Source organism: Lynx canadensis, chromosome B3 (assembly GCF_007474595.2).
Source record: "Lynx canadensis isolate LIC74 chromosome B3, mLynCan4.pri.v2, whole genome shotgun sequence".
Lineage (NCBI taxonomy): Eukaryota > Metazoa > Chordata > Mammalia > Carnivora > Felidae > Lynx > Lynx canadensis.
In genome coordinates, this window is record NC_044308.2 from 6,282,136 (window position 1) to 6,304,852 (window position 22,717).

The 22,717-nt window shown below is 50.4% G+C and overlaps 1 protein-coding gene across 1 annotated transcript; it reads left to right on the forward strand.

The window, feature by feature from the left end:
- Window positions 1-13,502: 13,502 nt before the first annotated feature.
- RLBP1 (retinaldehyde binding protein 1) lies at window positions 13,503-22,717 on the forward strand. The gene is made up of 7 exons (XM_030317408.2): window positions 13,503-13,514; window positions 13,794-13,922; window positions 15,130-15,334; window positions 17,301-17,479; window positions 20,805-20,963; window positions 22,128-22,238; window positions 22,559-22,717. Exons 1-7 carry the CDS (start codon window positions 13,503-13,505, stop codon window positions 22,715-22,717), a joined length of 954 nt encoding a protein of 317 aa, XP_030173268.1.

Consider the following 22,717-nt stretch of genomic DNA (forward strand, 5'->3'; position numbering starts at 1 on the left):
ACACAACAGGCCCCGCCCCCAAGGCTTATTTCCGCCGCCCGGGCGCACGCGCGTGGGGTGTACCATTAAGGCAGAAGGGGTGTGGGGTGCTCGGAAGTGCCCACTCCCAGCCTCGGGTAGGCGTAGCTTGCAAACTCGCGCCCAGGACCGCAGAGAGCATGCGCAGTGTGGCCTGTACGTAGACGGAGGGTGGTCTAGACCCGTCAAGCCGTTCTCGTGGACTGTTAGGGAAAGAGTCAGTGAGATAGGGGCCAAATGAAGGGATGGCCCCCACAGGTCATCTGTGGGGAGCCCTCGGAAGGCGGAGGGCAGATGAAGGTCTCCCATTTCTTGTGCTGGGGAGGTGCCTGTAATCCCTTATATGTAAATGCCACGTGGCCAGGAGGCTTTTTGTTCTTCCCATTCCAAAACCTCAGCGTTTAGGGCATAGCCTGGCAAAGCAGTAGATGTTCAGTAAATATTTGTTAAATAAATAACCAACAGTAGTGGGGCGCCTGGGTGGCTCAGTTGGTTAAGCTTCATGACCTAGGTCATGATCTAGCCATTCCTGAGTTGGAGCCCCGGAGTCTGGCTCTGTGCTGACGGCTCAAAGACTGGAACTTGTTTCAGATTATGTGTCTCCCTCTCTCTCTCCACCCTTCCCCACTCACGTTCTGTCAGTCTCTCTCTCTCAAAAATAAACACTGAAAACAAAACAAAAAACAGTAAAACTAAGAGCAACGGAGAGGAGGATCGAGTCTTAAGTTCGAAGAAGCCGGGGTGCCTGGGTGGCTCAGTCAGTTATGTGTCCGAGTCTTGGTTTCTGCTCAGGTCATGGTTCACAGTTCCTGAGATCAAGACCCCCATTTGGGCTCTGCGCTGATAGCGGGGAGCCAGCTTGGAATTCTCACTTTCCCTCTCTGCGCCCGCCCCCCCCCCCTCCAAATAAATAAACATTTAAAAGAAAATAGGGTGAAGAAATTTGTGCAAAGGGCCTGAGAGCAACAAGAGAGCCCCTGGCTAATACTTGGGGTGGGGGTGGGAAAGCAGGCGCTCGGAAGTCCTTTTCACATCTAGGGTAGTGGGGGAACAGCTGAAGTGGAAGGGTGTGATTGTATTCACATTGTAGAAAAATATCTCTGGTAGGTGAGTGCCGCAGAGACTTCGAAAAAGATGATGGGGGTGAGAGGGACTGAAGGCTGGACGTTTTCGGGGCTATAAACTGTCCTGGAAATAGGAGGTTACGGTGGGCACAGGCAGAATTGAGCGAACAGCATGTGAAAGAGATTAGCAAATCCAGCGAGCAGAATGAGCACAAGGGCTTGGGGGAGATGTGGGAGGAGCTGAGGAATATTCAGCCTTGAGTGACAGGTGGGGGTGGGTTGCTACTGCCAGGGAACTGATACTGGGAACACAGGGAAAGGTGCAGGTTTGGGGAGGGGGGCGGGGGTGGTGATGACAAGGCCTCAGATTTGGACTTACCGAATGTGAGGTTCCTGCGGGGTGGCATGTGAAGGAACGCTAAAATCAGGGGCATTCAGTCTGGAGCCTGAGCCCCAGTCAGGATGGGATGGGTCTAGTTGGCCAGTCCTGGAAGAAACATAGCTGCTGGAAGAGAATGATGCCTCTTAGCTGTCCAAGGCTGCTCCTTGATTACGACCCTTCTCAAGCAAGTTTTACTTCTACTACATTCCTGGCCCAATATCGATCTGTAATATGTGTAATAAGCAGCTGATTTGGAAGATTATTCCTGAAAGGAATCATTTTAGCTTGCCAAGAAAACAAGACGACTTTACCTCATCTCTCCACAAAACCTCCTTCCCAGGCTGCTTATGGGACTGGGCTATACAGCCACAAATTCGTATGTCCGTGTAGTCAAACAAGCTCATGCACCTTTTCGACCCTCCATTTGTGCATCCCAGGGTGCACTTACTGAATTGCCTGCGTCAGTGTCTACCCCGTGGCATTGACAGTTCAGGGTCTTTTCTCCGCTGGTTGCATGAATGTATCATCTGTGTTTTCCATTAGCACTAATGGAGGGTACACATGCAAAGGAAAAGAACAGACTCCCCACCCTGGTGCAGGCTTCCTTACTAAGTAGCAACTAGACTCCTACACTGGGCAGCTAGTGACAAACTGAGTTTAGAAAATACAGCCAATTCAAAACAGGTTTGCAATAGAGGAACTAAATGTTCTTCAGATCTTGTCAATAGTTCACATTTGTGTAGTAACATTATAGCTACTGATATTTTTGCAAGAGTCCAGAGAAAAAGGACAAATGGAGGCCCCCTATCATTCAGGATACTTGATCCTGAAGTGTGAGGGGCTTTGTATGTTTGCATGTAAACACACACCCTGAAGATTCACACCATGCCTCTTCCCTAGAGCTGCCGGTGGCTGCTGTCTGGGCCTATGGCTGTGCACACTAGACCTGTCCTGGAGAGGGTCGACCTGGGAAGGACGAGTTTTGGAAAGCTACCCAGAGTGTGGTCTGAAGGAAGGCATATGGGTTTCTTAGGGTACACCCTCTAGGTTTCTTTTGTTTGTTTCTTTTCTTTTTAAAGTAGGCTTCATGCCCAGGGCGGAGCCCAACGCAGGCCTTGAACTCACAACCCTGAGATCAAGACATGAGCTGAGATCAAGACTCCAACACTTAACTGAGCCATCCAGGCACCTCATCACCTTCTAGGTTTCTTGAGCTCCTCATCATCTATGAAGGTGGTTAATAAGGCACCCACCCAGCCCAAGAGCTCCAGTCGTCTGGGTTTAAGGGCAATGTTGCTTGAGAGAAAAATCAAGGTAGTATGTATAAAAAGACTGGCACTTAGAAACACTTCATAGTGTTAGTTCCTTCCAGCAATCCCACATTTGGGTATATAGATAGAAGAATTGAAATCAGGGTCTCACCCTTTGTACACCCGTGTTCGCAGCAGCATTGTTCACAATAGTCAAGAGGCAGAAACAACCCATATCTTCATGGACAGCGAACATATAAACAGAATGTGGTATATCCACACAATGGAATAATCTTCTGCCTTAAAAAGGGAGGAAATGCTGTCATTTGCCACAAAACCTACAGGAACTCTAAGCACATTATGCTAGGTTAAATCAGTCATAAAAAGACAAATACTGGGTGGAATCATACTCAAAAGGAGCGAAATTCACAGAAACAAAAGTAGAGTGATGTTTACCAAGGGCTGGGTGGAGGGGCAAAAAGGGAGTTATTGTTTAATAGATACAGAGTTTCAGTTTTGCAAGATGAAAAAGTTCCAGGGGTGCCTGGGTGGCTTGGTTAAGATTTCTACTCCTGATTTCAGCTCAGGTCATGATCTCAAGGTCATGGATTGAGCCCGAGTGGGGCGGGCGTGGAGCCCGCTTAAGATTCTGTCCCTCCCCTGCTCTGGGTGCACGCGCTCTCTCTCTCTCAAAATAAAATGAACTTTAAAAAGTTCTGGAGATTTGTTTCACAATAATATGCGTGCATTAACACTATGAAGTGTACACTTAAAAATGGTGAAGATAGGGGCACCTGGGGGGCTCAGTGGGTTAAGCGTCTGACTTCAGCTCAGGTCATGATCTCGCGGTTTGTGAGTTCGAGCCCCGAGTCGAGCTCTGTGCTGGCAGCTCGGAGCCTGGAGCCTGCTTCAGATTCCGTGTCTCCTCCTATCTCTGCCCCTCCCATGCTCATGCTCTGTCTTTCTCTGTCTCTCAAATAAACATTAAAAATGTTTTTTAAAAAAATGGTGAACATAGAAAAAAAGAAAATGGTTAAGATAATTAGCCAAAAAAAAAAAAAAAAGACAACGCTACTCGGGCAGGAATGTTAAAGAGAGCCAGTTGAGTCCACCCTGGAGAAATTCCAGCTTGGTAGTGTTTGAGACAGAGGTTTAACAGCTTACTATGTGCATCCTCAGTGTCTAGGAAAGTGACATACAGAGAATGCTTCACAAATATTTGTTAACTGGGTGCAAAATCAGGAGCTCACCCTTAGAAAATATGGTTTTAAATCATCTCAATGAGGGATGCCTGGGTGGCTCATTCGGTTAAGTGTCCAATTCTTGATTATCACTCAGGTCATGATCTCACCGTTCATGGGTTTGAGCCCTGCATTGGACTCCACGTTGACAGCGCGGAGCCTTCTTGGGATTCTCCCTCTCTCCCTGTCTCTCTGCACCTCCCCCACTCTCTCTCGTTTTCTCTCTCTCTCTCTCTCTCAAAATAAATAAATAAAGTTAAAAAAATTATTTCAATGAAATGTTCCATTTCAAAACCAAAATGTTGGCTTAAAAATATATTACTACTCTTGAAGCTTCCTTTGAATTTGCAATCATTTGAAGATTAAAAGTTCAAAACAGTGGGTACCCGGGTGGCTCAGTGGGTAGAGCATCTAACTCTTGACCTTGGGGTTGTGAGTTTGAGCCCCACGTTGGGAGTAGACGTTACTAAAAAAACAAAACACTTTAAAAGTTCAAAACAACAAACAAAGGGGGGGCATCTGGGTGGCTCAGCCCATTGAGCGCCTGACTCTTGATTTCTGCTCATGTCATGATTTCAGGGTTGTGGGATCAAGCCCTGCATATGGGCTCCGCGATGACAGCAAGGAGCCTGCTTAAGATTCTCTCTCCTTCTTTCTCTGCCCCTCCTCCGCTCACACAGGCACTCTCCCGCCTCCTCTCAAAATAAATAAATAAACATTAAAAAATAATAATAAGGTTAGTTCTCTTCCCCTATTCAGTCTCTTATTTCTCAGAGGCCTGGAAGACAGGACCAGGAGGGAGGACAGTAATCCTTAAAAACTGGCCTCTCACAATTGGTGATATTTGATTAAGGTTTGTAGATTATCTAATTGTAATAGATCAATGTTAATTTCCTGACTTTGCTCGTTGTACTGTGGTTAATTATGAGAATGTCCTTGTTTTTTTGGAAATACATCCTGAAGTATTCAGGAGAAGAGGGGCATCCGGTCTCCAGCTTACTCTAAAATGGTTTAGGAAAAAGGAAGGAGTGTATCTGAGAGAGAATGACAAAGCGAGTGTGGTCACATGTTAACATCCAGGCGAAAGGCACATGGGTGTTTTTTGTACTCTTCTTGCAACTATTCTGTCAATCTGAAATTATGACAACAAAAAAACCCAGCCCAGTGGTGAATCTAGTGGACTTCTCTGGCTTATAAATAAATAATCAGTGAAGTTGCCCTTTGAGGGCCCATCTTTGCGCTTTGATGAGGAGAGGGAGACAACCATCCGGCATCTTCCCCCTCCACCCTTTTCTGCTGTCATCCTGCCTGGCTGCAGAACAGGGGTGGCTTGTGTGTCCCACAAAGGGCCTCTCGGCTTGCTTCTGTCCCCATCTCCCACTTCACCTCAGCTACTCACGCCCTTGGGCCCATCCTGTGCCACCTCCCAAGTCACGACTCAGATGTCAACGTCCCATCTGGTCAGTTTGCTTGCTCATTTACTCCTGCTTGTTCATTCCCTGATCTTCACTGTCCCCCAGTCCTCCCTCTTCAATTCCAAGCTTTAATACTTAAAACATTTTAGCCAATATCCTCCATTTGCCCCTCCTCCCCCCGCTCCGTCTGTCCTTCCAAACCACCCAGCTGACAGACTCTGCCTGTTTGAAGCCAGCCTTTCCCTCCATGGGAGGGACACGTGGGCCTCTGGGTTGTGCTGGAGAACTCTCTTGACTGCGTCCATGGGTACCTCTGAGAAGCCATAGGAACCAATCTCCAGGGGACCTCAACATTTCCACAACCTTCCCTAGTAAGTTTATCCTGCCTTCATGAGGATGATTTCAAACATTTCTCTTTTTTTACTCCCAGCAGATGACCTCAGCTTTACCACCAAATCTTTTTTTTTTTTTTTAATGTTGATTTATTTTTGAGAGAGACAGACAGAGCGTGAGCAGGGGAGGGGCAGAGAGAGAAACAGGGAGACACAGAATCTGAAGCAGGCTCCAGGCTCTGAGCTGTCAGCACAGAGCCCAAGGCTGGGCTTGAACCCACGCACCGTGAGATCACGACCAAGGCCGAAACTGGTTGCTGAGCCACCCAGCCACCCCTCATTACCACCAGGTAACTTTAAGGAAGGTACAGAATGTCCCTTGATTTGGGTTTTCCCATTTCCCTAAGGAGTTGATGCCAGGGCATTCCTTGGGGTCCTCCCTCTCCCAGGAATGGCAGTGGCCAGACTCTTGCCCCCGGGGCTGCTCCCAGGAAAGCGAGGTGATGTCACCTTCCCCAGGAGCCAGGAGTGACTTCCCTGGGCAGTCACACCTGTCGCTCTCCCTTCTGGAGGAGGGAGCACAGCCTTGTGTGTTGAAGGATGAGAGGGCTTTAGAGTGACCAGGACCTACTCCCAGCTGCGCAGCTTTGGGCAGGGCCCCCATCTTTCTGACTCTTAGTTCCCTCTTCTGTAAAACGGGGGAACACACCCCCTACCTCACATCTGGAAGGACTGGATGAGCTACCGCAGGTAAGGTGCCTGTCACAGTACAGAAAGGGGGCACAGCAAACTGGAGCCCCCTCTCTTCCTGCCCCCAGCCTGGCAGAGGAGAGCCAGGGAGCCCACGGTTTTCTGCCAACATGGCCAGCACAGGTGTCTGGGCCAATGAGGGCACTGTCTCTCCTCACACAAGGGCACTATTGTTCCAGCACAGGAGCGAGACATGAATGTGACTCGGCGGTGGGGGGGAGTGTGCGGGGCAGAGGCAGGAGAAGGCCTGTGAGCAGCAGAAAATGCCACAGAAGGCTCTGCTCCCTAAAAAGGGCCCTGTGGCCTGCTAGCTTCCTGAAGAGCTGCGTGCAGGCCCTCCTTTGTCAGGGCTGCGCCGTTAACCCGCGAGTGTTCTCCATGCACAGGACTGTTCTTCGTGAAGCACCCCATCGCCTGGCTTTGACAGGCCACTGGGGCCACGGTGATTCCTTCCTGTGGGGCAGCCTGAGCTCTCCCCCACCCTCTTTATCTCCCAGGAAACTCACGCCCCGTGAAGTGCCCGGGAAAAAATCCAGTGTCACATCCAGATTAGTTTGCTAAAGCTGCCTTAACAAAGTACTACTACAGGCTGAGTGGCTAAAATGACAGGAATGTAGTCTCTCACAATTCTGGAGGTTAGACATCCAAGATCAAGGTGTCAGCAGGACTGGTTTCTGCTGAGACCTCTCTCCTCGGCTCGTAGAGGTCAGTCTTCTCCTTGTGTGTTCACACAGTCTTCCCTCAGTAACTGTGTCCAAATTTCCTCTCCTTATAAAGGCACCGGTCACACTGGATTAGGGCCCACGCTGCTGACCTCATTTTACCTTAATTACCCCCTTTAAAGGCCTTATCTCCAAATACACTCACATTCTTTTTTTTTTTTTTTTTTATGATTGTTTTTGAGAGAGAGACAGAGAGATGGACCGTGAGCAGGGAAGGGCAGAGAGAGAGGGAGACCCGGAATGGGAAGCAGGCTCCAGGCTCCGAGCTGTCAGCACAGAGACCCACACAAGGCTCGAACCCACTAACCACGAGATCATGACCTGAGCTGAAGTCGGCTGCTTCACCGACTGAGCCACCCAGGTGTCCCTAAATACACTCACATTCTGGAGTCCTTGGGGGATAGTACTTCAATACTTGGAATTTGGGGAAACACAGTTCGGCTCATAACACCATTTTGCAAGTGTCGAACAGAGGCCTAAGAGAAATTGTGGCCTCAGTCCATGGCTCGTAGTAGACAGGGCCAGGCCTAGAATCAGGTTAGGATACCCCCCTCTTTGTCCTTTCTCCGCTTCCTGCACCCCCAACCGGGCCACCATTGGCCTGCCCCAAAGAGGAAGAGGATGGTCCTCAATCAACTTCCCCACAAATCCTCAGAGCTGATGGGACGTCAGAGGTCAGGCAAGGTAGGGTGTTGACCACAGGCGGAAGGAGGAGAGGGCCAGAAACTCTCGGGCAGTGCTTTTCAAACTTTCGTGTGCAAAGACTCACTCCAGGGGCTCCTTGTGAACATGCACATTCTGACTTAGCCTGCCTGGAGAAGAACCTCACACTCTGCATTTCTAACAAGCTCCCAGATAATGTTGATGCTGTTGGTCTACAGGCCGTATTTCAAGTAGTAAGGTTTAGACCGGCGCTGTCCATCGCAAATATAAGGGGAGCCATTACAATTGCAACTAGAAAATTGTACGTTTTCTAATAACCGCACCGAAAAAAGTAAAGAGAAGCAAGTGAAGTGAACTCATATAGCTTCACCCCAATATATCCAAAGCATTACTGTGTCAGAACGCTAAGCCATGTAAAAATCCATAATAAGGAATGTTATATTCTTTTTTGTACCTGATCTTCAAAATCCAGCAGGTATTTTATTTATTTATTTACCTACCTAATTTATTTATTTTAGAGAGTGCGTGTGAGCAGGGAGAGGGGTTGAGGGAGAGAGAGACTCTTTTTTTTGTTGTTTATTTTTCACTTTTGAGAGAGACAGACAGAGCGTGAGCAGGGGCGGGGCAGAGAGACAGGGAGACACAGAATCCGAAGCGGGCTCCAGGCTCCGAGCTGTCAGCACAGAGCCTGGCACGGGCCTTGAACCCATGAACCGCAAGATCATGACCTGAGCCAAAGTCAGACACTTAACCGACTGAGCCACGCAGGTGCCGAGAGAGAGAGAGAGAGAGAGAGAGAGAGAGACTCTTAAGCAGGTTCCTCCACGCTCAGCACGGAGCCTGGCGTGGGGCTCGATCCCACCATCCTACGATCACAACCTGAGCCAAAATCAAGAGTTGGACTCTCAGCTGACTGAGCCACCCAGGCTCCCCAAACAGCAGGTGTTTTATATGCACAGCACATCTCGTGTTGAACTCTAAGTTTTTATCAGAAATACTTGATCACAGAATTTACAGTTGAGGAAGTAGAATCACACACCTAAGTTCTTCCAAACATACTTAAAAGTCTTCCAATAACTGCATCCGGTATCCACTTTTAAATTTAAGTGAATTAAATTTACAATTAAAAAAAAATAAAGTTACAATCCAGTTCTTTGGTGCCATTATCTGATTTCAGGTGCTAAAATACTACCTGTGGTTAGAGGCTTATGTATTGGCCAGTGCAGGACTAGATGCCAGGAAGCAGAATGATAGAAATGAGGGGTTCCCCAGCCCCAGGGAGACTTTGGGAGGGAAACAGCCCAAAGCCAGACAGTAGCCAGAGCAGGAGCCCAGGGAAGGGGCTGTTGGAAGGAAAGGACTCAAGGTTCCTCAGCTGCACCCCAAGATCCAAGCCCCAGGTATTGCAGCCTGCTCTAGAGGAATGGGTCTAGAGAGACAAGTGGGGGTCAGGCACTGCTCCCTGGGACCACCCCTCAGAGACCCTCTCATAAGCCCCTGGATGTCTGGAGAGGGCATAGGAGGGTGAAGGGATCCCAAACCTATCCAAGTAGGAATGGGTTGAAAAACAAGAACTATTTCTGGGGAAAACCAAAAAGCATTTCTGGGGACAGAGTCTGGACAATGTACCATGCACAGGATCTTGACCCCTGCCCCAGGTACCCCCAGGAGGCAAAATCAGGACCCAGGATGACATTATGGAAGCCCGCTTGGAGGTCAGACCAAGGGTGAGTTTTAAAACAAGGAGAATTTTCCAGTAGTAAAAACAGGGGGGCTCCCTGCCCTTGGAATCCCAGAGAAAGGATATTCTAAAGGGATCACCACCACACCCCGCCCACCGCGCTCAGGGGAATACCAAAGCAGAGACTGGGAAGCCACCTATTGAGGGGCAGCAGAGGGGTTTCTTGTTTTACAGGGGGGTGGATAATGTGGGTCCTCTCCACCCAGATGCACACCGATTGCGTATTTGGAGTAACTGCCACCATTTACTGTGCATTTATATTTTCTAAGTGCCAGGCACTGAACTAAGCACTTTTATCATCACTAAAGCCATGAGCCTGTCCTCTAATTATATCCCTACTTCTCGGAGGAGGAAACTGAGCCACTGAGTGCTGAAGTCACTTTTCACAGCTAGAAGGTGCCAGAGTTAGGATTTAAAGGTGGGCGGTCACATTCCAAAGCAGGCTCTTATCACTCTGCCATACTGCCTAGAAGGCGGGTCAGCCTGTCTGGCCCTCGTCCCACTCTGCCTTAACCAGCTACCTTTCCCAACTGACCCCACTCACTGTGCAGGTGACATCTACCACACCAGGTCCTGTTGGGCTGGGGAAGAGTGACAGGCCTTGGCTTTGCCACCGCTGCCACCGCATCCACAGTCACATTTAAAATATCCCTCCATCCGGGGGCAGCGGGGTGGCTCAGTTGGTTAAGCATCTGACTCTTGATCTCAGCTCAGGTCATGATCTCCTGATTCATGGGATCCCGCCCCATATCAGGCTCTGCGCTGAGGACGGAGTCTGCTTAGGATTTGTCTCTTTCTCTGCCCCTCCCCACCTCAAAATAAATAAACATCAAAAAAAAATTCTATCTCTTGCACGTCTTTCTCAGAACCCCTGCAACGAGAGACAGAGAGGGCAAGGAGGAGGGAATGGGGCTGGCCCACATCCCACCCCCACTGCCCGGCTTCCACATGGCTGAGCAGGAACTCAGGAGCAGACGCACACAAAAGAGGGCTTTGAGGTGGCTGCAGCTCGGCCCAGGCTGATCCCCTCTCCCCCCTGGTGCCTCACTTGCCCCTATCTGGGCCTCCCTGTAAACCTGATTTAACAGGAAACTGTGGGCTTTGAGAAGTTCCTTGTGACACACTAATCCCAGCCTGCTGACCAGACCACGCCCCCAGCGGAGGCAACCTCCAGGCTCCCCGAGAAGGAGGAGGACACAGGCACCAGGTAGCCCTAAGGAGGAGCTGGTGACCTGGCAGGTAAGTCAGTAGCAGGGGTCTAGCTGCGCCAGGGAGCCCAGGACTGGGGTAAGGAGTCGGGGGGGTGCCTGTAAAACTGAAACCCACTGGCCATTCTCCATGTTGTGCCAGATCAACCTGATGGCAGATTTAGCAAATAAAAAGACAGGACACCCTGTTAAATGTGAATTTCAGAGGAACAACAGATACTTCTTTTTTAAGTATGTCGCATATACTGCATGGGATGTACTCACACTGCATAAGTAGTTGTTGTGCCTCTGAAATTGACATGTAATTGGGCATTCTGTGTTTTATCTGGCAACCCTAGATGGCAGGGAACAGCCTCAACGTGGAATGGTGATGAATGTTTTTTCATGGTATACAGTTCATAAACCAGTATTTTAAAACCTCAAAATTAATTAGATTGGGTTTATTTAAAAAAGAATTGCAGTATTGACTTTAACCCTCTATTTCTAGGATCTAAGGTCTTGCCCTAATGATCTGCTTAACTGGCTGGGGGTATCCAGTCACTATCTCTCCTGTCTAAGCTCCAATTTGATAAGACTCTCTATTCCTGTTCCAGAAAAACCCAAGTGAGGCCACAAAGGATTGCAGTCTGTCTGTCTCCGTGCCCACACATTTGGAAGTCTACTTGCCAGAGAGAAAGCTTAGGTTTCGTTCCTGTTGGTGGATTTCCTACCCTGGCTAGGGCTGGGGAGCAGCAGAGGCAGGGAATGGGAGATCCTCAGACATTCCCTGGGATCCCCCAAGCCTCTCTGGGCACGCTAGAGCAACGATCAGTGTGATGCTAAGAAAGGGAAGGGAAGTTATGTTTTAGGGCAACACACTCACCGTGCTACGTACCTGACAGAAACGATAGGATCGTCATTACAACTGTATTTGGTAGGTACAGTTAGTATCCCCAATTTGCAGATGAGGAAACTGAGGCTCAGAAATGTTAACTAACTTTCTGAAGGTCATACAGGTGGTAAATGAGAACTCCTGATTCGAACCCGTTTCTCTGACCCTAAAGGGTTTTCTGCGACATCCATTTTCCTAGGGAGTTTGCCTGGAGATGTCTCAGCTTTAGATGTTACAGCAGTGGTTTAAGCCCTACCTCTGCCACTTACCAATGGTGAATAGGTGACAAAACTGACCAGTGGGGACTGGGTCAGTGATGGCTCCTTCAAGGCCCTGGGGTATTTAGGCAAGAAAGGAAAAGAAATCTGGGAACAGGAGAGCTATCTCCAAAAATACTCAGTGGGTTGAGCAGGTTGTCCTGTGGACAATGGATGAGATTTGTTCTGGTGGCCACGCATCGCTTCTGTGTACATCATTTAATGTAACCTTCATAACCCTTCCATCTCCCTTTTACAGGGGACAATCAAGACTCAGGTTAAAGTACATAGTCTGCAAGTGGAAGAGACAGAATTTGAACCCAGGTCCAACTTTTGCCACAAGAGGCTGCCTCTCCCTGCCTCTCGGTTAAGTCACAGCTGGGCTTAGCCTGATCCCTGGCTATTTCTGGTTGTGTGATCGTGAACAAGTCACTTATTCTCCCTGGAGTCTGTTTCCTCCTGTGTAAAATGGGGGGAATAATACCGGCTCTGGCTCTGAGATAATGGATTTGAAACTACTTAATGCATCACAAAGAATAGAACACACACCCAGTATTTTGATTATGTAACTAGTCCTCACCCATGCAGAGCATGAATGCACCGAAGGGGCCATCCACCACCAGGCTGGGAAGTTAGAGGGCCACACCTAGCAGGAGGGATTGCCTTATCCTGCAGCGGTCATGTAATTTCAGAATGGAAGCCAAGGCTCTTTTTCCCTGGCTGGACCAACTCATCTTAAGAACTAGGGTTTGAGGTATTTTTGTACATATTCCTTCTCAAAGGAGACTTTCCCAAAGTGTAACCCAAGGATCATTTTCTTCAGAGTCCTCTGGGACGCTGCTTTAAAATGCAGATTCCTGGGCCGCCTGGGTGGCTCAGTCAGTTGAGCTTCCGACTTCAGCTCAGGTCATGATCTTGCGGTCCGTGGGTTCGAGCCCCACATCGGGCTCTGTGCTGACAGCTCGGAGCCTGGAGCCTGCTTCGATTCTGTGTCTCCCTCTCTCTGCCCCTCCCCCACTCATGCTCGCGCTCTCTCTCTCTCTCTCAAAAATAAATAAACATTAAAAAAATTATTTTTTACATGAAAATATAGTGCAGATTCCTAGGCCTGCCCCAGTCCGGACCTCCTGAGTCAGAATCACAGAAGGCAGGGCTCAGGCACCTGCATTTAAAAAAGAAAAAAAAAAATTTAATGTTTATTTGTATTTGAGAGAGACAGAGTATGAGTGGGGGAAGGGCAGAGAGAGAGGGAGACACAGAATCCGAAGCAGACTCCAGGCTCTGAGCTGTCAGCACAGAGCCCGATGCGGGGCTCAAACTCACGAACTGTGAAATCATGACCCCAGCCATCAGACGCTTAGCGACTGAGCCACCCAGGCGCCCCAGGCACTTGCATTTCTAACAGATTCCTCTGGTGATTCTTAAGCACTCAAAAGTTGGAGATCCATTGTTCTGAGACGTAAGAGAACTGTCTTTCCATAACGCTGCAGACTTGACTCTTACAGTCTAGGGAGGAGGCTGCCTGGAGAGGCCAGGACAGAAGCTGGGCCCTTCTTTTTCTGACACCTCTGAGACTTCCAGAAGCAGCATGTCAGAGGGCGTGAGTACCCCTGTGCCTTGGGTCTCCCCTCCATCTACCTTCCTTCCTCCACCCCCTTCCCTCTCCCCCTCTGTTTCTCTATTGTTTCGTCTGCTCAGGGTTAAGGGCATTCACCCACACAACCTCCCAGTGGTCCGTGACCCCACCCAAAGGGAGGAGGCCGTAGCAGTGACTTTGGACGGAAGTACTAATTTAGGGTCTGAGCAGGCCCACTCACCTGGCTTGCTCAGGCTGATGGGGGGGCCTCTCCCTGTGTGTTCCTGACTTCTCTCTGCCCAGGTGGGCACATTCCGTGTGGTCCCTGAAGAGGAGCAGGAGCTCCGTGCCCAGCTGGAGCGACTTACAACCAAGGACCATGGGCCTGTCTTTGGCCCGTGCAGCCAGCTCCCCCGCCACACCTTACAGAAGGTGAGGTGGCCCCGGGTACAGCGAGGGGAGGGCTGACAAGGGGGCGATGTTGACAGCATCCTCTCTCCTGTAGGAAGAAGGGTCCAGCCCTAGCTCTCCAGGTTATCCTGAACCTAATGGACTGGCCTGTTCTAGGGGGCCATCATCCTGGAGGTTAAGGCCATGGCAGCCACCTGGGCTGACCAGACACCTGGGCCAGCCTATTCCAAGACTATAGCACCAACAGAGTTCCCTGATGTCAATGCCGGAACCTAGGGCATCTGGACCGGGGATCATCCTAGACTCAGATGTGGGAATACTGGTTTGCAAGCGGTCCTGGGGAACAGAAATCCAACTGCTGCCCCCACCTGATAGCCAAGAGGCCTGGGTTCTAGAATCAGACCTACTTGCAACTTGCTGTGTGACCTCGAGCAAGTTGCTTTCCCTCTCCGGGTCTTACCTCATGAGAAGGTTGTTGGAGCAGCTCAGAGCGCATCAGACCATGCTCAGTGGAGAGTGGCCGAGCTGTCCTGGAGCTGAGCTGAGCCTGGGCTCCTGCTTCCATCTCTGCTGCTGCCCCTGGACACCTCAAGGGAGATGAGCTCCCCCAGATCCGAGTCCCCCCTCCTTTGCCTTCCCCTTGCTCTTGCTGTCCAAGGACAGAGCTGCCGGAGGAGGCACGCTGAAGAGCTCTCCAGGGGCAGCCTAGGGGAGGAGAGTGAGGCTCGGCGGGGGCAAGGAGGGGGCGGGCTGCTATCTGTCGGTACCTCTGTCTTTGAGATCAGAATTAAGCCTGGGGAGCTGCCAGCCCGAGTGGGAGTCTCAGCTCCACCCCCTCCTGCCTGGATGACCTTCACCTCTATGGGCCTCAGCTGGCTCCTCCTGAGGCATGGTGCTAGAATACCCACTTTCTGGTGACTTGTTGTGGCCCGAGGTATTTAGCAGAGTGCTGTGTGAGGGTTCCAAGAAGCGTCATAAGGAACGTCTGCACCTTTGGCGGTCTCCTGCCAACAAACCCAGGAGGCGCGGTTTGACCCGATTTTCTGCGAATGTAATGGGCCGCGAGAGGTGCCGCCGGGGCAGGTGGCGGCTCTTGGGGGGCAGGGGAGCGACGGCCCCAGCGGCAACCCCTCCGTCCCTTCTGCCAGTCTGGCACCGGTAGGACAGCCCCCACGTGCGCGCCTTGCGCCGATGTGTGACTCGCCGCCTCCACCCCACCCTGTTCCAGGCCAAGGACGAGCTGAATGAGAGGGAGGAGACCCGGGAGGACGTGGTTCGAGAGCTGCAGGAGCTGGTGCAGGCGGAGGCGGCGTCTGGGCAGGAGCTGGCCCGGGCGGTGGCCGAGAGGGTGCAGGGGAGGGACAGCGCCTTCTTCATGCGCTTCATCCGCGCGCGCAAGTTCCACGTGGGGCGCGCCTACGAGCTGCTCCGAGGTGAGCCCGCGCGCGCGGGAGGGACGGCCTGCAGCGGGGAGGTGGGGAGGCTGGTGTTGGCTCTCACCCGGGCGCTGAGGAGGCTGCCCCCTCCATCCCCCCTCCCTTTTCCTGCCCTGTGAGAGTCAGCCTCCCCGAGCCTCCTTATCCTTACCCGCAAAATGGGTGTGTGAACTAAGTGGCCGCCGAGATCCCTTTCAGCTCCGACAGCAATGAATGAGTGTGGCCGCACCACGTGCCCAGAGAGCCGGCTCCTCTCTCCCAGTTCTGGGACTCACTTGATAGACCTGAGTCACCCCGATTGCGCGCCCAGGCAGGAGCGCCTTCCCCTCACTCCTACCCCAACCTAGGCGTGGGCTCTGGAGGGCGGCAGGAAAGGTGGCTATGTGTGCAGAGCGGAACTGGGGATGGTACCAGCCCTGGGAAGGAGCCCTGAGGACAGGGCGGCCCAGGCCCTGCTGGCTGGCGGAAGACGAGTTTCCCAAGGAAATGAAATCCTCAGTGCTGGTGGAGAGAAGGGGTATCTAGCAGGTCCTCCCGCAGGCCAACGATTCTCCTTTTCTTCCTTCTTCCTTCCCCGAATGTTAATTCCCTCCCGTGATGTGCCGACCACTCTTATTTATTAAATTAAAAAATTTTTAATGTTTTTTTTGAGAGAGGGACAGAGTCTGAGGATGGGGGGCAGAGAGAGAGGGAGACACAGAATGCGAAGCAGGCTCCAGGCTCCGAGCTGTCAGCACAGAGCCCGACACGGGGCTTGAACTCTTGAACAGTGAGATCATGACCTGAGCCCAAGTTGGACGCTTGACCGACTGAGCCATCCAGGTGCCCCTGCCAACCACTCTTTTAGGCCAAAGGATGCAGCAGAGAACAAAGCAGACAAGACGTCTGCCTTCCTGGACTTCATGCTCTATTGGTGGAAATCACAAACCAGAGAGATAGAATTACATAGACTGTGTAAGAAGGGATAATGAGGAAAAATAAAGGAAGTGGATATAAAGAACTGAGGGGTTGAAGTTTTAGGTAAAGCGACCAGGAAGGCTCCAGTGCAAAGGGGACTTTTGAAGAACATGGGAAAGGAGATAACCTGGGGGAGGAGCAATAGGGCAGAGAGGGGAGGCCTTGGGGATGTACCCAGAATGCCGTAGGACCGTAGGACCGGTGAGGGGGCCAGGGGCATTCCCTAGGCAAATGCTGCCCAAACACCTCCCTGGGCCTGGCCTCCCAGGGTTCAGTGGTAGAGACAAACCACGGACTTGTTCAGGGTGGGTGACGGTGGGGTTTGTGAGGGGTGGAAGTGCTTCTGGAATCTGGAAGGTCCTTTGCATTCTGCTTGGGGTTGAGGTTTTCTCTTGGGGTCTTTTCCCCACCCCTACTCAGCTAACCCTGTGCCCACCTGGAAAAAGCTAACCCTCTGCCCGTAGGCAAGAGGAAATCACAAATGTAATAGTCGTCTTCAGGTTTAGGATTATACATCACGCTTGCACAGTTTACAAATGGTGTTCAGGGGCGCCTGGGTGGCGCAGTCGGTTAAGCGTCCGACTTCAGCCAGGTCACGATCTCGCGGTCCGGGAGTTCGAGCCCCGCGTCAGGCTCTGGGCTGATGGCTCGGAGCCTGGAGCCTGTTTCCGATTCTGTGTCTCCCTCTCTCTCTGCCCCTCCCCCGTTCATGCTCTGTCTCTCTCTGTCCCAAAAATAAATAAACGTTGAAAAAAAAATTAAAAAAAAAACAACAACAAAAAAACCAAATGGTGTTCATACCTAGAATCTTGCTTGGTTACTGCAGCAGTTTGGTGAGATAGGCCAATGTTTTCCTCCACAAGGGACTCAAAAGGTTGAGGATCCTGCCTCAACACACAGGATGCACGTTGAGGAGCCGGGCAGGGGTCCAGGCCTCTGGAATCTTTCTGTGCCAGTCCCAGATGGGCAGGCTCCCTGAGGGGCTCTTCTGCTCTCCCTCCGCCAGGCTACGTGAACTTCCGGCTGCAGTACCCTGAGCTCTTTGACAGCCTGTCCCTGGAGGCCGTGCGCTGCACCGTGGAGGCTGGCTACCCTGGTGTCCTCTCCAGTCGGGACAAGTATGGCCGAGTGGTCATGCTCTTCAACATCGAGAACTGGGACAGTGAAGAAATCACCTTCGATGAGGTCAGTGGGGGCTCGCCTGGCTCCCTCCCATCCCCTGGGCTGGGTTCCCCTCCCTCAAACCTGGCCTCTTCTGGCCCCTCATTCCTGGCTCCCCAGGGGGCTAGGGTCTGTTGGGGAGGGGGAAAGGCCGGCCTTTTTCCGGGCAGGGGAGAATTCCTGGGGTGTGCCACGGCAGCTGGAAAACCTAGAAGCCTCCCGGGAGGGGCCCACTGGCCCATACATGACTGCCCCCTGGTGTTCCTGCCACGTGGGCGTGACAGCTGTGGGTCAGCCCTGCCAAACGCTGAAGGCTGGGGGCGACACACACAACAGGGATTAATGGACTGTGGACTGGGAGAGATTCTGGAAAGCCCAGGTTTCAACCTACTGACCAGCCTGAGGTCTCTGCATGTATTTATTTATTTCACCATATGACTTGGAGAATATGCTTTTTTTTTTAATTTCCTTTTTAAAATCATGCTATGTTATTTTTTTCATCATGATAAGTGTGCTCTTTAAAATTTTTTTTTTCAACGTTTATTTTTGGGACAGAGAGAGACAGAACATGAACGGGGGAGGGGCAGAGAGAGAGGGAGACACAGAATCAGAAACAGGCTCCAGGCTCTGAGCCATCAGCCCAGAGCCTGACGTGGGGCTCGAACCCACGGACCGCGAGATCGTGACCTGGCTAAAGTCGGACGCTTAACCGACTGCGCCATCCAGGTGCCCCGATAAGTGTGCTCTTTAATCGCCATCCCTTATATCACCCATCCCCTCCCACCTCCCCCTCTGGTGACCAGCAGTGAAGAGTCTGTTTCTTGGTTTGCCCCCCTCTCTCTCTGTCTCTTTTTTCCCCTTTGCTCATTTGTTTTGTTTCTTCAGTTCCACATATGAGTGAGATTGTCTGGTATTTGTCTTTCTCTGACTTACTTAGCGTAATACTCTGTATTTCCAACCATGTTGTTGCATGTGATAAGATTTCATTCTTTTTTTATGAATGGATAATATTCCATTATATAGACACCACATCTTTATCCATTCATCCATCGACGGACACTTAGGCTGCCTCCATAGTTTGGTTATTGTACATAATGCAAAAAACATAGTGGTGCGTGTATCCCTTTGAATTAGTGTTTTTGTATTTTTTGGTTTCTGCATTTATATATATGTGTGTGATTTTGCTTGTCAAGCCCTTAAGAGAGCTACCCTAGGTGGGTGAATTAGGGTTTGTCTTGGGAAACATGTGCCACCAAGCCTTAAAAAAATTGTACATACTCACTTTAGAAGATGCTGTCTAGTTGTCCTGACATCATTTCTTGAGGAGTTCATCTTTTTTCCCAAAGATTTGAGATCTTTGTCAGTCTGTATTTTCATATATATTTGCGTCTATTTCTGGACTTACATTCTGTGTCATTGGTTTCTGTCTATTCATGCTCCAAGACCACACTGTATTTGTGTGTGTGTGTGTGTGTGTGTGTGTGTGTTTAAGGTTTTATTTTTAAGTAATCTCTACACCCAGCACGGGGCTCGATCTTAACAACTGTGGGATCGCGTGTGACCTGAGCCGAAATCAAGAGTTGGACACCCAATCGACTGAGCTATCCAGGAGCCCCTCATTAAATTTGTCTTAAGTGTTGCTGTAAATGGGGCTTTTTCTGCCATTATATCTTCTGATTGGTTATTGTTTGTATATATGAGAATTATTGTTTTAGTATATTAATTTTATATTCTGAATTCTTTTTGTTACTTATGTTAATTTTAGAATTGATTCTCTCGGGTTTTCTAAGAATGCTGTCATATTATTGTAAATAGAGATGATAGTTTTTCTTTCCCTTTTCTACTTGTGCCTCTGATTTTTTTTTTTTTTTTTAACGTTGTTGCATTGGCTAACGCCTGTAACAGAGAGTTAAATGGTGGTAGAGGTGAAGTGCTTATCTTGTCCCTGATCTTATCAGGGATACCTATGGTGTTTTACACTAATTAAGATACTGGCTTTAGGACTGAGTTTGTGTGTGTGTGTGTGTGTGTGTGTGTGTGTGTAAAAGACTTTAAAATAGTTCTCTTTCTTTCTTTCTTTATTTCTTTTTTGGTGTAAAAAGGTGATTTTATTAAAGCACGGGGTGGGGGAGGGGACAGGACCCCTGGGCAAAAAGAGCTGCCAAAAATATTTCTTCTTGGGGTACCCAGCTGGCTTAATCGGTAGAGTATGTGACTCTTGATCTCAGGGTTGTGAGTTTGAGCCCCGTGTTGGTTGTAGAGATCACTTAAAAATACAATCTTAAAGGGGGCACCTGGGTGGCTCAGTCAGTTAAACATCCGACTTTGGCTCAGTTCATGATCTCACCATTTCTGAGCTTGAGCCCCTATTGGGCTGTCTGCTCTCAGCACAGAGCCCACTTTGGATTCTCTGTCCCCCTAGCTCTCTGCCCTTCCCCCACTCACATTCTCTCTCCCTCTCTCTCTCTCTCAAAAATAAAACATTTAAAATAAAATAAAATCTTTAGTATATGTGCTGCCGAAGCGAGCACAAAATAAAATAAAATCTTTAAAACGACTACTTAAAGAATATTTTTTTCTTATTATATAAATGATATCTGCATATTCGAAAATGCAAAAAAACCAGAAATTAAAAATCATCCACGATTTACCACCCAGAGATTTCTATCATTGACATCCTTCCAATCCACTTTTTCTAGAAACACACATACACATGCACACGTACACATTTTTTCCTATAAAAATGGGATCACACTCTACAATAATACGTCATGAACGAATATTTTGCTCTGTAATTCATATGTATATAATTTTTTTAACGTTTATTTATTTTTGAGACAGAGAGAGACAGAGCATGAACAGGGGAGGATCAGAGAGAGAGGGAGACATAGAATCCGAAACAGGCTCCAGGCTCTGAGCGGTCAGCACAGAGCCCGACGCGGGGCTTGAACTCACGGACCGTGAGATCATGACCCGAGCCGAAGTCGGACACCCAACCGACTGAGCCACCCAGGCGCCCCGTATATGTATATAATTTTAACTGCTCCAGAATATTTCATGGCATGAACGTACCATAACTTCACCAGTCCTTTATTGTTGGACATTTAGGTTGTTTCCAGTGTTTCTACCCTTATAAGGGTACGGGGATAAACACCCTAGCATCTAACCATGGGTATGACATTCAAGGTTATTTTCTTGGGACACAGCCACGGAGGTGGAATGTTCCAGTTTAAAGCCTGTGACAAATTACCTCCAGTAAGGGATGCGCCGTTTAGCTCTCCCCCTCAGGACCTTAAGCCTTAATTATCTTTGCAGTTGGGTTTTACAGCCTTTTCATTCTGTGTCTAAGATCTTGCAGGCATATTGTTTCATCCTGGAGAAGCTACTAGAGAATGAGGAGACTCAAATTAATGGCTTCTGCATCGTTGAGAACTTCAAGGGCTTTACCATGCAGCAGGCTGCCGGACTCCGGGCTTCCGATCTCAGGAAAATGGTAGACATGCTCCAGGTGGGGCCTCAGAGCTCTGTCCCTTGGGGGCCTCTCACAGGGCAGGAGGCTGGGAGGCTGGGCCCAGTCTCCTGCTTTAACCGTGCGGGCAAGGACCTAAAAGGAGGACCACCTAGCTCCCTAGTGAGCGATGGCAGCCACGAGCGCTTGCATGGTGGCCAGCAGTGAGCCACGCACGCTCGTGAATTCCTTAACTCCTTGAGAACAGTCCCTCCCCTCTTCCCCATTTCATTTTACAAACCTCAGAACCGGGGCTCAGAGGTTCGAGTGACTTCTCAAGGTCGTAAAACCCTAAAGTGGCAGAGGTCAGACTTGAACCTACACCGTCTGACCTAGAATCCCGTTCTCCGTCCACATATGTCACACTGCCTCTCTCTGAAGGTGACTTTGTCCCAAGAAATGGATTATCACTAATGTCCCCGACAACTCGGTCCAGTATATGCTGACGTGTCAGAAGTCCTTTCTCAGAGCTAACCCTAAATCTGCTTTATGCTTTATGTGTATGTGGGAAAGGAGGGGTGGGAGATGGGGGTCTGGGGGGCGCGCTGAAGGATAGTGAGACATGACAGTAGTGTCCCTGGGGTTTATAATAGTTTCCAGGCCGCTCAGCAGGCTAACGGGTGTGAAAAAACTCAGGTCACCTAAAAACCATTGCATTAAAAAAAATTTTTTTTAATGTTTATTTTTTTGAGAGAGAGAGAGAGAGAGAGAGAGAGAGAGCATGAGCAGGGGAGGGGCAGGGAGAGAGGGAGACCCAGAATCTGAAGCAGGCTCCAGCCTGTCAGCACAGAGCCCGACGCGGGGCTTGAACTCACGAACTGTAAGATCATGACTTGAGCCGAAGTCAGATGCTTCCCCGACTGAACCATCCAGGTGCCCCTCATTTCTTTATTCCACCAAATAACGGCAAGGTTCGGTGCAACAGCAGGGAGAGGGCGGGGGTGCCTGGCCTCCGGGGCTTTCTCCCTGCAGTTTGGAGCCCCGGCGAAGCCTAGGTTCCCCCGATTGCTGGCCCGGGGATGGAACCTTTGGTGGGCTGTCCTTCGGGGCGAACTATGTGGTGAGGCAGGGCTGTCCTCCAGCCACGGGGAGAGGCAGAGGGGGAGTGCGTGGGAGCCTCTGAGGGCCCCGCGGCCATGGGTGGGGCGCTCTCTGCCTCTGCAGGACTCCTTCCCAGCCCGGTTTAAAGCCGTCCACTTCATCCACCAGCCGTGGTACTTCACCACGACCTACAACATGGTCAAGCCCTTCTTGAAAAGCAAGCTGCTGGAAAGGGTGAGGGCACGGGGCCACACGGGGAGGGTGCCCAGTGCTTATCTGGTGAGCGCGTGAGTGCGTGGTGGTGCTGTTGGTAGCAGGAGAGAGTTCACCGGACGAGGGGGACGACGGTGGGAGGAGGTGGAGGGGACCCCACGGGAGCCCTCCTCAGACTCCGTGCCACGGTCCTGAGCTGAGTGACAGCACATCGTGGAGGAGGACACCACCAGGCAGGGAGGGCACGCTGTGCCTTTCTCCTCCTGTCCCTTTCCTCCCCTCCGTCCCCCGGCCTTAGGGTACCCCCCCTACTCAGCTCTGTCTCCCCTGCTTCCCTGCAGGTCTTTGTCCATGGAGATGACCTCTCTGGCTTCTTCCAGGAGATCGATGAGGACATCCTGCCCGCCGACTTTGGGGGCACATTGCCCAAGTATGATGGCAAGGCGGTCGCTGAGCAGCTCTTTGGCCCCCGGCCTCAAGCCGACAACACAGCCTTCTGA

What these genes read in the sequence shown, in the direction of transcription:
- RLBP1 (XM_030317408.2), top strand. An exon ending in CGCCTACGAGCTGCTCCGAG is followed by an intron (nt 15,335 to 17,300) that starts GTGAGCCCGCGC and finishes TCCCTCCGCCAG; the next exon opens with GCTACGTGAACTTCCGGCTG. An exon ending in AAATGGTAGACATGCTCCAG is followed by an intron (nt 20,964 to 22,127) that starts GTGGGGCCTCAG and finishes CTGCCTCTGCAG; the next exon opens with GACTCCTTCCCAGCCCGGTT.